At 43.9% G+C, this 15,200-nt stretch overlaps 2 protein-coding genes across 21 annotated transcripts in view; one reads left to right on the top strand and one right to left on the bottom strand.

Annotated features, from left to right (window-relative positions):
- MAPK14 (mitogen-activated protein kinase 14) overlaps positions 1-6,224 on the bottom strand; it is an 86,384-nt gene extending 80,160 nt beyond the window's left edge. For 2 of the 6 annotated variants that reach the window (XM_054253927.2, XM_078369063.1), the window contains exons 1-2: positions 6,126-6,224; positions 5,737-5,819 (exon numbers count right to left, since the gene is read on the bottom strand). Coding sequence is in view for 4 of the 6 variants with exons in the window: in XM_008994330.5 (XP_008992578.2) it covers positions 5,737-5,852 (116 nt within the window). In the remaining 2 variants the exon portion in view is untranslated. Of the gene's footprint in view, positions 1-5,509; positions 5,563-5,736 lie in introns of those variants that run through there. The other 4 variants (XM_008994330.5, XM_035295467.3, XM_035295471.3 and 1 more) reach the window with 2 other exon arrangements.
- A 2,466-nt stretch (positions 6,225-8,690) lies between these two features.
- SLC26A8 (solute carrier family 26 member 8) overlaps positions 8,691-15,200 on the top strand; it is a 96,742-nt gene continuing 90,232 nt past the window's right edge. For 8 of the 15 annotated variants that reach the window (XM_035295454.3, XM_035295460.3, XM_054253923.2 and 5 more), the window contains exons 1-2: positions 8,691-8,937; positions 12,935-13,132. In XM_035295454.3, coding sequence (XP_035151345.2) covers positions 12,945-13,132 — 188 coding nt within the window. In that variant the 5' untranslated portion in view covers positions 8,691-8,937; positions 12,935-12,944. Of the gene's footprint in view, positions 8,950-12,934; positions 13,133-15,200 lie in introns of all 15 variants that reach the window. The other 7 variants (XM_035295455.3, XM_078369057.1, XM_035295451.3 and 4 more) reach the window with 2 other exon arrangements.

Below are 15,200 nucleotides of genomic sequence, written 5' to 3'. Positions count from 1 at the left end.
TAAAGTTTTGAAACCCAAGAACCAAAACCAAAGCAGCACTGACAAGTATGCCACTCCTTTAAGGAATGGGTCCAGCTCCCCATCTATAAAATGGGGTTGGGTTAATAAATACCAGCCTCCATGGAGCTAGTGAGAACTGATTAATAATGCTTTGAATGAAAATACTTTATAAACTGCAAAATCCTATAAAAATGTCAGTGAATTAGAAAGTGAGGGTGATCTACCCCAGTGAGTTCTTCCATCTTTGAATTCTAGGCCCCAGGGGCTCAGCAATATCTGCACTCTTACCCATTAAAGGGAAAGTCAACACAGATCATCTCTGAAACTGGGCTAGAGAGAAATCAAAAGCAGAGTACTCCACATTATCAAGAAATTAAACTGGTAGAACTGAAAACCTGGAGATCCAGGATAAGAAGCTTATTTTAAATAAGAACCAGTGGAGGCTGGGTGTGGTGGCTCACACCTGTAATCCCAACACTTTAGGAGGTCAATATGGGCAGATAACCAGGTCAGGAGTTCGAGATCAGCCTGACCAATGTGGTGAAACCCCATTTCTACTAAAAATACAAAAATGAGCCAGGTGTGGTGACACATGCCTGTAATCCCAGCTGCTCAGGAGGCTGAAGCAGGAGAATCGCTTGAACCCCAGAGACAGAGGTTGCAGTGAGCCACCAAGATCGCATCACTGTACTCCATCCAGCCTGGAAGACAGAGCAACACTCCATCTCAAAAAAAAAAGAACTAGTGGAAAAATGGGATTTGATAAATAAAAGAAAATGTCTTTATAGCCAACCTTGAATGAACTCGATCTTAATCTTTATACATCAATAATACAAATGTGTGCCATCAATTATGTTTAAATACTTCTTATTGGCTGACACTGGTAACATACAGGCAACTACCTTACTTTTTGGTTACAAAGAAAAGAACGGAAAGCTCAGCATTGATCCACTATCACTACTAAGAAAAGTAACGGGCACACCCCTCTCACTGATCAGGAGTCAAGAAAGTCACCATTGCACACTTAATAATAATGCAATTTTACGTGTTTGTGCCCTGGGTCATGTTAAAAAAAAAAAAAAGATTTAAAATGATTAATGGCCATTAATAGTTAAAAAAAATGTTCGCTTCACTTATGTTTATTACACTAGAATAATCCTGTTCCACAAAGCACTTAGGAAGTTGGATTTGATTTCTTAGTAAATGTTGCTATCCTTTTACTAAAGGTTTTGTTATATGCTTTCTACGCTGATAAATATAAAGTGCACAGCACAATGCTAGAACATAGTAAGCAACCCATAAAATGTAGTTACCCACTAGGCTATAAGCTCCGGGAAAGAATGGATTGTCTTGTTTCTCTCTTGTTTAGCACTGTTTCCAGAACCTAGCCTGCTACCTGGCCCATAGTTGGTATTCAATAAACACTGTTGAATAAACAGTTGAATATGTTCCAAGAGTAATTCTCAACTCTCACCTCCTATTTTATGGTTACCAGTGCCCCACGTCCTCTCTAATCAACAGCAAGGTCCTGGAAAAACCATACCCCAGAGGAAAGGCACTTAAGTTCCTGTTTGTATTTCCTGAAACTCACCACAAAGATTCTTCCCTTCTGTCCCAAAACCCCAAAATCAATGCTTTGTAACAACGTATTCTTAAACAATTTTGCTTCATTTCCCCTCACAGACAATGCATGAAGTTCCTTAAAACTGACATAGTCTAGTTTAGTTCCCTTTACCCTTTAAAGAAAAGGCATATTTGTAAAACCCTATTTTGATTCACAGTTGGTTATCACACAGGCTGCTACTTGTTTTTTTACAATACTTAGTATAAATTAAAATAATATAGGCTTAAAATAATTTGTAAATGTTACACAACAAAGTATACCACACTTTAGAGCAATAAAATTAGGAAGCTGACAAATACTTCAATAACTATTTTATTCACTGAAATATTTTATTCATTTATTTTCATTCTTGAAAATAAAATTCAGGGGCTGGGTGTGGTGGCTCATTCCTATAATCCTAGCACTTTTGGAGGCCAAGGTGGAAGGACTGCTTGAGGCCAGAAGTTTGAGAGCAGCCTGGGCAACACAGTGAGACTCTATCTCTACAAAATGAATAAATAAATATTAATAAAATAAAATTCAGAGAATTTTTTTTTTTTGGAAGTAGAGTTCAGGTCCAGTTCAAGGAGTCACATGAAAAATTCTGTGCCATTACTTTATAGTTATAACTCCTATCTGACCTAAAACAGTAGTATCACCAACATGATTGCTAATCTTTCTTATCAGACTTGAGTCCAAATTCCCTAAATTATTTGGATTCTAATGGACTGTTATTCCCTAAAATCAAATCTGCTCTCAAAAAATGAAGACAGAGGTCCAGACACGGTGGCTCACCCCTTATCTCAGCACTTTGGGAGGCCAAGGCAGGCAGATCACCTGAGGTCAGGAGTTCAAGAGCAGTCTGGCCAACATGGTGAAACCCTGTCTCTACTAAATATACAAAAATCAGCCCAGCATGGTGTTGCACACCTGTAATTCCAGCTACTTGGGAGCCTGAGGCAGGAGAATCACTTGAACCCAGGAGGCAGAGATTACAATCAGCAGAGATGGTACCATTGCACTCCAACCTAGGCAACAGAGTGAGACTCCATCTCAAAAAAAAAAAAAAGAGTAACATAGGCTCCAAAGTAGAGTCTAAAAGAAGTTCCAAAAAATGTTTTCTGCCATACCTAAAAAGGTACTCATAGAAAGAACAACTCCAGGCCAGGCTTGTAATCCCAGCACTTTGGGAGGCCAAGGAGGGCAGATTACTTGAGGTCAGGAGTTTGAGACCAGCCTGGCCAACATGGAGAACCCTATCTCTACTAAAATACAAAAATTAGCTGGGTATGGTGGCAAGCACCTGTAATCCCAGCTACTCAGGAGGCTGAGGCAGGAGAATCACTTGAACCCAGGAGGCAGAAGTTTTAGTGAGCCGAAATAGTGCCACTGCATTCAAGTCTGGGCAACAGCATGAGATTTCTTCTCAAAAAAAAAAGAAAGAACGAACACTTCAAATAACTACTCTGAATCTGTGAATAAAATAACATTTACTTGTAAATCTAAATTGTGATATTTCATTCCAACATTAGTTATATTGGTTTATTGTCAATTGTCATATAATTTCAGTTGTATTTTCCTTTACCAATATGCTGTAGGTTACATCTTAAATCCCTTTAGTAGAAATACTACTAAAGAAACAAGCAAATAAAAAAACTCTGCCTCCCTGGAAAGACACACAAGACATTTAACAGTGCTTGTCTTTAAGAGAGTAGCCGGGTGCAGTAGCTCTCGCCTGTAATCCCAGCACTTTGGGAGGCTGAGGCAGGCAGATCACAAGGTCAAGAGATCCAGCCCATCCTGGCCAACATGGTGAAACCCCTGTCTCTACTAAAAATACAAAACTTAGCTGGGCGTGATAGCATGCGCCTGTAGTCCCAGCTACTCAGGAGGCTGAGGCAGGAGAACTGCTTGAACCCGGGAGATGGAGGTCGCAGTGAACCGTAATTGTGCCACTGCACTCCAGCCTGGTGGCAGAGCGAGATTGTCTCAAAAAAAAAAAAAAAAAAAAAAAGAGACAGTAGAGTAACTGGAGAACAAAAAGGAAAGGAGACTTTTCACTGAATACCTTTTTAAAGCTTTCAAATTTTATCCAATGTCAATGCACTACCTATTTTTTAAAACCTGTTCAATAAAAGTACTTTTAAGTGTCAGATACTGCTGACTTCTATACCACAGAAAAATATACCACTAAAGAAATGTGGAGTTAATTTTAATGACACTTCACTGTAAATCTGGATCTCCTGTTCCAGTTCAGAGCGAGTCACCAACAGCAGTGAACTCTTGCAAGCAATTCAATTGGAGTTTCCCAAACCCTCTACAGTTGACTTATTCTGCTGTATCACTCCATTAAAATTTAAATAGCATTGAAAACAAAAACACGACACTACAGAAATGAATGTGTCAATTCAAGAAAGAAAAAAATGGAAAGCTATTAATGAGCCATAAAATATTAAAGGAGCAATGATCCAAATACATCTTTGAAAATTAGCAATTCAAGTAGATATATATACGTATATACTGCATGTAAAATGCTGTAAATCAACTACACACACACACACACTCTCTTTCTCTCTCTCTGAATGTAAAATGTTGCAAATTCCTTTAAAATGTAAACTGACACACTGTAAAAATGAGAGAAAGATGTCAAGCACGGTGCATTCTACAACATAACTTAAGCAGCTTGAACTAGAAAATGCAACATGATCTGTTGCTGGACACAATTGCACAATCTCAATTACCCAGAAGATTCTACCAAACAGGAAATTCATGATGTGACTTCAGGAAACACAGCAATCATATTTAAAGATTAACACATCCAAAAGCCTGGAATTTGTTCCAAAACAAAAAACGATTTTACAGGCCCCTTTTCAAATCTTGCATAAACACGAATTACTAAAACACAGAAAAAGCTAACCGTTAAATCTGATATTTAGTTTCAGATCCATAGCTTTCAAATGATACAAAATCTAAAATACAGGGTATAAAACCTTGGAAGTTAGAGGTCAGTTAGTGAAATATTTCAGGTCTGGAAATCATATGATATCGACTTAATTTAAAACACACTCATAGTGTAAATTAAAGCTAAAAAGTATTTCTTCCCTTCCTTTTCTATGTGGTTCCATATCTTTACGAAAACCATCGTGTACCTCAAGCCATAAATGCAGATAATTCCCTGCAAACTCTCTGAGGGACTTTTAAACCACAGTATTCGCAGGAATTATCACAACAAGAAATTTACAATACCTCCCAGCACTGTTAATAACTTTTTGATCTTGAGGGCACCTCACAGATCTGAATCTTTCTTGCTCCAAAGGAGAAAATTGTTTTGTCGAACAATACTTAAATGAGCAGTGGTATGTGACTAATCAGTGAGGCTGCCAGTTTCTCAAGCTGCAGTGTTCTTGCAAGCATTACCACCGCCGCCCCTCCACGGAAAGGAAATACGCTTTCAACTGAATCGGAAACACACCACTCAAGCTGGCACAGTGCTCACTGAGATAAAGTCGGTATTTTAAGCTCTATGGATCGGTGCTAACTCAAGTGCGAATTCAAAAAGAACGCTTCTCAAGATGGGATTTCGACAGAGGTTTGCAAAAAAAGAAGGAAAAAAAAAGCCCGGAGAGAGCTCCCTTCCTGCTCAGTTTTGTTCAGATGACTGAAGTCTTCGGGTTGGCCTCTGCCCTTCTGCTTCTCCCGGGAGCTCCCCGAGCTTGTCTGCTCAAAGGACAGGCTCCCGCGTTCCAGCGTGGGCGCATCGCGGGAGAGGGTCCTTCTGCTCCAGGTCGGTAGGGAGACCCCCCAAGAAAGCAGCCCTGCCCCCGGCGCCTGCCGCCGAACAGCAACCCTCCGAGATGGGAAGGCGCAGGGTGCTACCCAGAACCGAGCTCCAGCACCACCACCTACCTCTCGCAGCGGACCTGAGTGCTGCACACGGTGGACCACATACCCGCGAGTGCAGGGCGAGGGGTGCAGGAGGTGCAGAACAGGCAGGGCTCGAAGGGCAGCAATGCCCTCCCCCGAGGAAAATTCCTGCCACTTGACGCAACGCTGAGCCGTGGGGCAGGCCTGGCCCTCGGGCGCGAGGGGCCACCCTGACCACAGCAGCCCCAGCGAGGCCCGGCGACACTCACCACACAGAGCCATAGGCGCCGGAGCCCACTGGAGACAGGTTCTGGTAACGCTCGGGCACCTCCCAGATTGTCTTGTTCAGCTCCTGCCGGTAGAACGTGGGCCTCTCCTGAGACATTTTCCAGCGGCAGCCGCCAGGCAAGAAGGTGGCCCTGTGGGGCCCCCGCCTGCACCCGCACCCTCTCCCCGGCCCTTGCTGCCCGCCCAACCGGGCGGGGACCTCGCGCTGGTCGCCCGCGCAGGTGCGGCTGCCGCGACCCCGCAGACTCCCGCGCGCGCGGCTGCTGTCAGCCGCAGCGGCTGGATGCGCCTCTGCGACTGGGGCAAGCCCGGTTAAGAGAAGGGACGCGCTCTGGCGCTCAAGGCTGCGCCCGCCGCGATATCCCTGCACCTTCGCCCCTACTAGGCCGACTCTGGGCTGCGTCGCAGGACTTCTGCTCCAGCTGCGCCCGCTGAGGATCCAGTGGTCCCGGTTCCAGAGCCAGCAAACGGGAGCCTCCCCGTACTCTCGCGAGAACAGCTCCTGGAACTCTCCGCGAACCGAGATTTTACCCAATATGGAACCTCTCCGCGGGCGGGGCTTCGTGAGAGGAGAATATGGGAGAAGCAATTCTCGCGAGAAGAGAGCAACAACTGTAGACCAGAGGCAGAAATTCCCCAGGGACTGTCTCCTTAAGGGCGCGAAGGAGCACTAGGGAAGAAAGAGATAAGCGGGCAGCACACGCCGCGCGCGCCTCACCGTGGCCGGCGGGGCAAATACCTGGCTCTGTGGTGGGAAACGAGAGGGACAAATAGCATGTTGGGGAAGAGCCAAAAGATCTTTAACAGAGAGTAGTTCCCAGCAGCTGAGCACCTGCTCAACAGAACCCCCAAATTCCAAAAAACACTTGCATAAAAAAGAGACAAGTTCCGGCCAGAAGGCTGCTGCATTCCCATCTGTTCAAGGACATGTGGTTACTCTTCAAGATGCTTGATGAAATCTGCCCCCCAAAACAAATGTCAACCTGCATCAAAGCTAGGCTCTCCATTCAAACTCTCCTAGTAGTTCTTAAACTTACACGCAGAAAAATCACTCTAGGAGTTTAAGATGCAAGTTCCCAGGACTCACAGGGAATCTAATTGGGTAGGTCAGAGGACGGCATCAAGAGCATGTATTTTTATAGTACATCTTAGGTGGTTCTGATTCAGGAAAGTCTCTGATATTTCCCTTTGAGAAGCATTTAAAAAAACCATTACACTGAAGACTTGAAACTGACTCCTATCCTGAAGAGCCATCAGTGAAGAGGATTTTAAGCCTTTAACTTAGGCCTCTTGGAGTAAGAAGAATAGGGCATGAGTCTCATCAAATTTAGGCAAGTCAATTGACCTTTCCTGAACCCTTAGTTCAGGAAAACCCTTAGGAATTTCTGCCCTGCATTCCCGATGAACAGAGTCATGTGTAAAAACTGAACAAGATAAATGTAAATGGGCAAGGCATTATAACCTCATGCCTACATCCATTATCAACCTACACCTATGCTAAAGCTTGTTACAATGAGCAGAAGAATCAGATCCTGTCTGATTCTCTTAGTTTCTTGTATTAGAAATAACTGGGTGCAAGCCAGGACATTTCTCATCATTTCCCGTGTCATACCTTGGAGGGCTCAGACTTTGCCTATCTTGTCCCAACATCTAGCACAGTGTCTAGAACATAAAGCATGTCCCATACGTATTTATTGAAAAATTATGAACAATCACCATGATTTCAATTTAGGAGGTGGTACAGGATCCTCAGTCCTCCTCAAGGAAAGCAACATAAAACCAGAAAACAGAGTCATGGGTGATTCATGGAAAGCTGTCTTGGATCCAATGTAGCTTAGCTGGAATTCTCTTATCTATAAAAACATAATGCTTGAGAATGTTCCAAACTAGGGAGGCTAGGAAGCTTTCTAAGATGTAATGGAGGGTGAAGGGGAAGTAAGAGTAAAAACATGATTGTGAAGAAGAGAGGGATGGGGTGGGGGGCATCAAGGGAATGAGGGGATGGTTACAAGGGGTGAGGAGGAAGGCTGGAAGTAGGAATCCTCAGAAATGCACATTTTTACCTTACAAATTGGTATGATGAGGTGAGGGCAAATAAAAGGATAAAGATAAAGTAAGCAGTATATTTGTATACTCATTCAACAAATGTGTATTAAATGCCTACTGGGTGCCAAGCACTTGTAGTTAAAAAGTAATTTAAAACTACAGTTGCTGCCTGTGTGGAGCTTACAATCGATGGGAGGGCAATCATTCAACACAAATTTGTTGAACACTTCCTATGTCCACCACACTGTTGTGGGCACTGATAATAAAACAGTTATTGAAAGGGATAAAAATCCCAGCCCTCATGGGGGTAAGACAATTTACAAAAAGGAATACATAAAGTGAATAATAAGGTAGACACTAACACAGTCATCAAACAAACAAGTGTAAAACTGTAACTGGGCCAAGCAGGAATACAAGGTGGAGTGAGAGACAGCGATGGGGACAGGGATAGGGTGCGAGGAGGGTAAAGGGAGTGAGTGCAGAGGGCAAATCTGCCTGCAGAGCAGAGATCTGGGCAGGAGGGTGTCAACCAGTGCTGGGAGCCAGGCTTGTAGGGAAGAGGGCCTATGGTTGGAGACCCGGGTGACCTTCCTAGCCTCTATTTCCTTTTAGGTCTTCTGACCTGAGGAAGGCTTAAGTCTTCAGGAGATGTTAGTGAATTACCGTCTGTGCAGTACACTTGTGCATTACTGTATGTTCAAAGCACGAGGCTGGGCACCAAATAGGCCCTCGATCAGGAATAGTAAAACCTCGGAGAGAGTAGGAGCGTTGGCGTACAGGTACCGAGGTTTACCAAGTACTGGCTCACGTATGAGGAGGGCGGCCCAGATACCCCTTTCCTGGCTCCCCAGCCCAGCTGTTCCTGCTATCCTTCCTCGTCCCCTCCCCCACTCTCATCTCCCGTCCACCGGGAACGCCGGCGGGATCGGCCGCAACGGTTCGGGAACCGCCGGTGTCCGCTTCCTCGGCGCCGCCAGCTAGGCGGGAGCCGTGTGAGACCCCAGCGCCCCACTCCGGCCCCCGCCAAGGAGCAGGTGAGCCGCTGCGGCTGCCGGGAGACTCCCGGGCGCCGGGAACTGAGGCGGTGAGCGGCGAGGCCAAGGCGGGTCCCCAGGCAGGGGCTGCGTGAGTCACCAGTAGGTACCCAGGTGTGCCGCAGGGCCAGGCACGTCACGGGCGCTCAGTCAATATCTGTGGAACGAATGAATGAATGAATGAATGTCGTCCCTGGGAGCTTGTCTTTCAGGTATTGTCTCTACTTTAAAAGGCCGTGTGGATGGCAATGACAAGAGACCGTGTGAGCATTTTGCAAGTTGCATCCTTTCAAATTCGCCTAATCTATATTGTCAAAAGCCCCAGAACTGATGTGCTGCCTGCACCCCACCGCCTACCCCATCCTTTTCCTTCCGAGGCCTGACTGCCCAGCCTTTCCTCCTCCTTTCAGTCCTCGCTGCTTTTGTTCATTTTCTTCCCTGCGACTGAATCCCCACCCCCACCTCCTTGCCCCTTTCTTTTCCTGTCAAATGCCATTTATGTGTCAGGGGCCCCTTCTGAAGCAGATGCCTTCTCCAGCACCCCCACCCCAATAATGAGCATCTCTCCAACACACCGTTACTCTCTCCACATCGCATGGAAGGCGGTTGTCCAATGTTTATGTGTCCAGTGGTCTCCCCTTAAGACCTGCCATTTAATTAGTCATCCCCGGCCACTAGCCAGAGTGACTGAAGGATCTAAAGGTCAGGCTCTTTGCTCATACCTTTTCTGTACTCCCAATACATTCTCCATAAAAACCAGGAGTACCAGCACGCCACTGTGCCCAGCTAATTTCTGTATTTTTAGTCAAAAGGGGATTTTGCCATGTTAGCCAGACTGGTCTTGAACTCCTGACCTTAGGTGATTCAACCATCTTGGCCTTCCTAAATTCTGGGATTACAGGCATGAGCCAGTGAGCCATGCCCAGCCTATTTTTTACTTTTAAAACACTCTGAACACAGATAATGTAAATTAATAAATGGATGGATGGATGGATGGATGGATGGATGGATGGATGGATGGATGGATGGATTGATAAGGGTAGTATGGCAGGTGAAAGAGCTAGGCCAAAAGTGCTTGTATTTTAACAGTGCCCCCACACTTAGCACTGAAAGGCTGACTAAAGATAATACACTATGTTTATAGTGGTATTCATACTTTAATTTTTATCAGAATCACCTGGATAGCTTCTTTTCTTTTTTTCTGCCTAGCAAGACCTACTGAATCAGAATCTCTGGGGGCCCAGCAGTCTGGACAGCTTCTTAAAACAGACTGCTGGGCCCCCAGAGTTTCTGATTCAGTAGGTCTTGCTAAGTGGAGCCTACTCAACAGTAGGAGTTTCTGGTCATTGCATCTTGTTGGGAAGGGTCCTGCTAGTACATGAAAATGAGTCACTAGGGTTTCTATGAAATCAGGAAAGACATAATGGAGCTGGAGAAATTCCAAAGATTACCAAAAATAATAATAATAACAAGGAAACCATGTGTTTTCCCTTGCTGCTGTTAGCCAGACATTTGATGGAATTCCTTAAAGACAACTTTCCACCTGCCCCTCCTAGCCATCCTCACTATGGCCATAGGAGTTTATGACTTGATAACCTCGCCTAGACTATTATAATATTAATGCTCTCCAACTGGCCGTTTTGCCTCACTCTCATCTATCTCCAACACTGTCCAATAGAATTTTTTGTGATGATGGAAGGTAACCTGCACTGTCCAGTTAGGTAACCACTAGCCATATGTGGCTGTTGAGCACTTGAAATCTAGCTATTATCACTGAGGAACTGAATTTGTAATTTTATTTTAAGTTTAAATAGCCACATGTAGCCAGTGGCTACCACACTGGACAACTCAGCTCTAGAACATCATACTAGCACATTTCATCTTCCCAGAGTGCATCTCTGTGTGTATTACTATTCCTGCTCAAAGATTTTAAATAGGCTGGGCATGGTGGCTCAAACCTGAAATCCCGGCACTTTGGGAAGCCAAGACATGTGGATCACCTGAGGTGGGGAGCTCAAGACCAGCTTGGCCAACATGGCAAAATCCCCATCTCTGCCAAAAATATAAAAATTAGCTGCGAGTGGTGGCAGGCACCTGTAATTCCAGCTACTCAGGAGGCTGAGTAAGGAGAATCACTTGAACCTGGGAGGCGGAGTTTGCAGTGAGTCAAGATTGGGCTGCTGCACTCCAGCCTGGGTGACAGCGCCAGATTCCATCTCCAAAAATAAAAATAAAAAATATACATATACATATATATATACACACATATATACATATACATATACACACACACACATATATATGTATATATATATATACACACATATATATGTATATTTAAAGTAACTGACCATATTTTAAAGCCAGAAAATTCCACATAAAAATCTGGCATTATGGCTTCCCCTGGAACAGATCAGTGGGGGCCATTCTGGGCCCCACACTGACCAATGGCAAGAATGGCTGGAGCTAAGCAGCTTCTGCTGCCTTTGTCAACCCCACTGTTCCCACCACTCCTTGATGGTCATATTTTGCCTATTTTACACCAATCCTGCTTTAATGTCAAAAGTAAAAGGTAAAGGGATAATGATGCCCACTAATGATGGGATTATAGGTGCCTGCCACCACGCCCAGCTAGTATTTTTAATAGAGATGGGGTTTCACTATCTTGGCCAGGCTGGTCTTGAACTCCTGACCCTGTGATCCACCCGCCTTCGCCTCCCAAAGTGCTGGGATTACAGGTGTGAGCTACCAACCTGGCCGAGTTTATGTTTTTTTTATTGTTCAAAGCACAGAATATTAAGAATGGTTATACTTTCTGGGGTTTTTTTTTTTTTTTTGAGAGGGAGTTTTGCTCTTGTTGCCCAGGCTGGAGTGCAATGGCGTGATCTCGGCTCACTGCAACTTCTGGGTTCAAGCCATACTCTTGCCTCAGCCTCCTGAGTACCTGGAATTACAGGCATGCACCACCAGGCCTGGCTAATTTTGTATTTTTAGTAGAGACAAGGTTTCTCCATGTTGGTCAGGCTGGTCTTGTACTCCCGATCTCAGGTGATCCACCTGCCTCGGCCTCCCAAGGATTACAGGCATGAACCATAGCACCCGGCCAATAATGGTTACACTTTCTCACAGAGATGGATCCCTATCTATCTTCATTTACTCTACCTTTTCAATCTTTTAAAAGAGCAGGATAATATAGGGTGTTTTTTTCTTTTTGAGACAGGGTCTTGCTCTGACACCCAGGCTGGAGTACAGTGGTACTACGATCCTGGCTCACTGCAGCCTCCACCTCCTGGGCTCAGATGATCCTCCCACCCTCATTGGCCTCCTGAGCAGCTAGGACTACAGGCCCATGCCATCACGCCCAGCTAATTTTGTTTCTATTTTTAGTAGAGTCAGGGTTTCACCGTGTTGCCCAGTCTCAAACTTCTGTAGCTTTTTCTTCTAGACCATAAGGCCACTAACTATATACTTGGCAGCCATTCAAGAAATATTTGTTAAGGGCTTGCAAAGTTAAAGGCATTATTTTGGGTCCTGGGGCTGCCGCTGTGAACAGTCATAGTCCTGCCCCCCGGCTTTACATTTTACTGGGGAACCAGACAATGGACAAACAGACAAATAATGAATCTAGTGCTGGCAAGTAAAGAAAAGTAAAAGGTGAAGGGTTAATGATGGCTGCTATTTTAGATAGAGGAGGAGTTAGAACACTTGTATTGAGCATTTAACCCTTCATATATGCTGGATAGTGAGCATTTTCAATAAAAATTGTTGATTGATACTGTCTACCTCTTGATCATTTTCCTGCAACATATCAATACAGTTGAATATAAAGAAAACTAGGCCTCCCAGCAGGACACCTGGGTTCTAATCCTAGATCTAATAAGTATCAGACAGCAGACACTGTTTGAACTTCTGGGTTTTGTTGTCTCCATTTGAAAACTGAGAAGAATACACATAAAATTGTGCAACATTGAGAAAGAGTTTGGTACAACTGAAACATGCTAGGCAAGTGTAAAGCATTTTTACATAGGAATTTTATTTCCTCAAAAATGTGCTGAGGATCTGGATTACTTAAAATGCTTTTTATTTGATCTCTTTCCAGTCATCCAGGAATGGCACAACTAGAGAGGAGCACCATCTCTGGCTTCAGCTCTAAGTCCAGGCAAAACCCGTTCGCATATGATATTAAGCGCGAAGTGTACAATGAGAAGACCTTTCAACAGAAACACAAAAGGAAGCCCTCCTCTTCTGGGAACATGGACATCAATATCACCACCTTCAGACACCATGTCCAGTGCCGGTGCGTGTGTCCGATCATTCAGCTGCCACTGAGCCAGGCAGGACTAAAACCTAACCTGACTCCTTTGGTGTTCACTTCTGTCTTTCTTGTCTGAGATCTTGTAATCAGAATCCTGCAGTTTATTGTGTAATTTTTCTTCAGTCATTTTTGTGGTTTGTCTTGTAGCACCTTTTTGACTGTAAACTTCTTGGGCATAAAGACCGTGGGTGTCCCTACAGTATCTAAGCAGGATATTTCATAATTCCATTGTCCAATCAACCACCACTACCAGACTCCTGACAAAAAGTAAGATAGCCGGTTGGGAGCAGTGGCTCATGTCTGTAATCTCAGCACTTCGGTAGACTGAGGTGGGAGGGTCACTTGAGGCCAGGAGTTTGAGACCAACCTGGGCAAAATGGTAAAACTCTGTCTCTACTAAAATTACAAGAATTAGCTGGGTGTGGTGGCGCATGCCTGTAATTCCAGCTGCTTGAGAGGCTGAGGCATGAGAAGTGCTTGAACCTGGGAGGCAGAGGTTACGGTGAGCTGAGATTGTGCCACTGCACTCCAGCTTGGGCAACAGAGAAAGATTCCATCTCAAAAAATATTAATAATAATGGCTGAGCGCAGTGGCTCATGCCTGTAATCCCAGCACTTTGAGAGGCGGAGGTGGTCGGATCACCTGAGGTTGGGAGTTCGAGACCAGCCTGACCAACTTGGAGAAACCCTGTCTCTACTAAAAATACAAAATTAGCCAGGCATGGTGGCACATGCCTGTAATCCCAGCTACTCGGGAGGCTGAGGGAGGAGAATCACTTGAACCTGGGAGGTGGAGGTTGCAGTGAGCCGAGATTGTATCACTGCACTCCAGCCTGGGCAACAAGAGCAAAACTCCGTCTCAAATAATATAAACAATGATAATAAGATAGCCATGGTGAACTGATTAATGGTAGGGGAATGAGATTCTTCTAGTCTCATATCCAATAGTGCCCTCATGGTGGTACTCATGATCATCAAGACAGAATCTACCACCGCCACCTCTGATACACCCTGTGACTAGCTAAGTCCTACAGTTCAGGGGCTCTTAACCTGAACCTTCTAGCACTCTGATAAAGTTAATCAACCTCTTTCAGAATAATTTTTAATGCTTTTTATTGTGGTAAAATATGTATAACATAAAATTGGCTATTTTGACCATTTAAAAATGTACAATTCAGTGGCATGATTGACATTCGCAATGTTGTGCAACTGTCACCACTATCTATTTCCAAAACTTTTTCATCACCTCAAACAGAAATTCTGTTAAGCAATAATTCCCCATTTCCCCTACCCTCAGCCCGACTAACCTCTCTTCTGCTTTCCGTCTCTGTGAATTTGCCTATTCTAGCTATTTGATTTAAGTGGAATCGTACTATATGTTTGTCTTTTTGTGTCTGACTTATTTCACTTAGCATAATGTTTTCAAGTTTCATTCCTATTGTAGCATGTATTAGAACTTCATTTCATTTTATGGCTGAATAATACTCCATTGTATTTATGTACCACATTTTGTTCATTTCGTTCATGGACATTTGAGTTGTTTCTACCTTTAGGCTGCTGTAAATAATGCTGCCATGAACATTGGCACAGGAGTGCTGTTTGAATCTGTTTAGGGACATGGCTAGAACTAGAATTATTGAATCACATCATACATCTGTGGTACATTTAACTTTTTAAGGCACTGCCAAACTGTTTTCCACAGTAGCTGCACCACTTTACATTTTCATTGGCAATATACAATTTCTCCATGTCCTCTCCAACATTTGTTATTTTCCGTTTTTTAAATTATAGCCAACCTATTAGGTATGAAACAGTATCTCATTGTGGTTTTTTGTTTTTGTTTTTTACTTGCATTTTCCTGATGACTAAAGACAATGAGAATCTTTTGGTGTGCTTATCGGTTAACTGTATATCTTCTTTGGAGAAATGTCTATTCATTTCCTTTGTCCTTTGTAAAATTAGGTTGTTTGTCTTTTTGTTGTTGAGTTATAGGAGTTCTTCATATATTCTGGATATTATACTTTTATCAGATATATGTTTGTAAATCTAA

Source organism: Callithrix jacchus, chromosome 4, assembly GCF_049354715.1.
Source record: "Callithrix jacchus isolate 240 chromosome 4, calJac240_pri, whole genome shotgun sequence".
In the NCBI taxonomy this organism is placed as follows: domain Eukaryota; kingdom Metazoa; phylum Chordata; class Mammalia; order Primates; family Cebidae; genus Callithrix; species Callithrix jacchus.
This window is presented reverse-complemented; position numbering and strand designations above follow the sequence as displayed.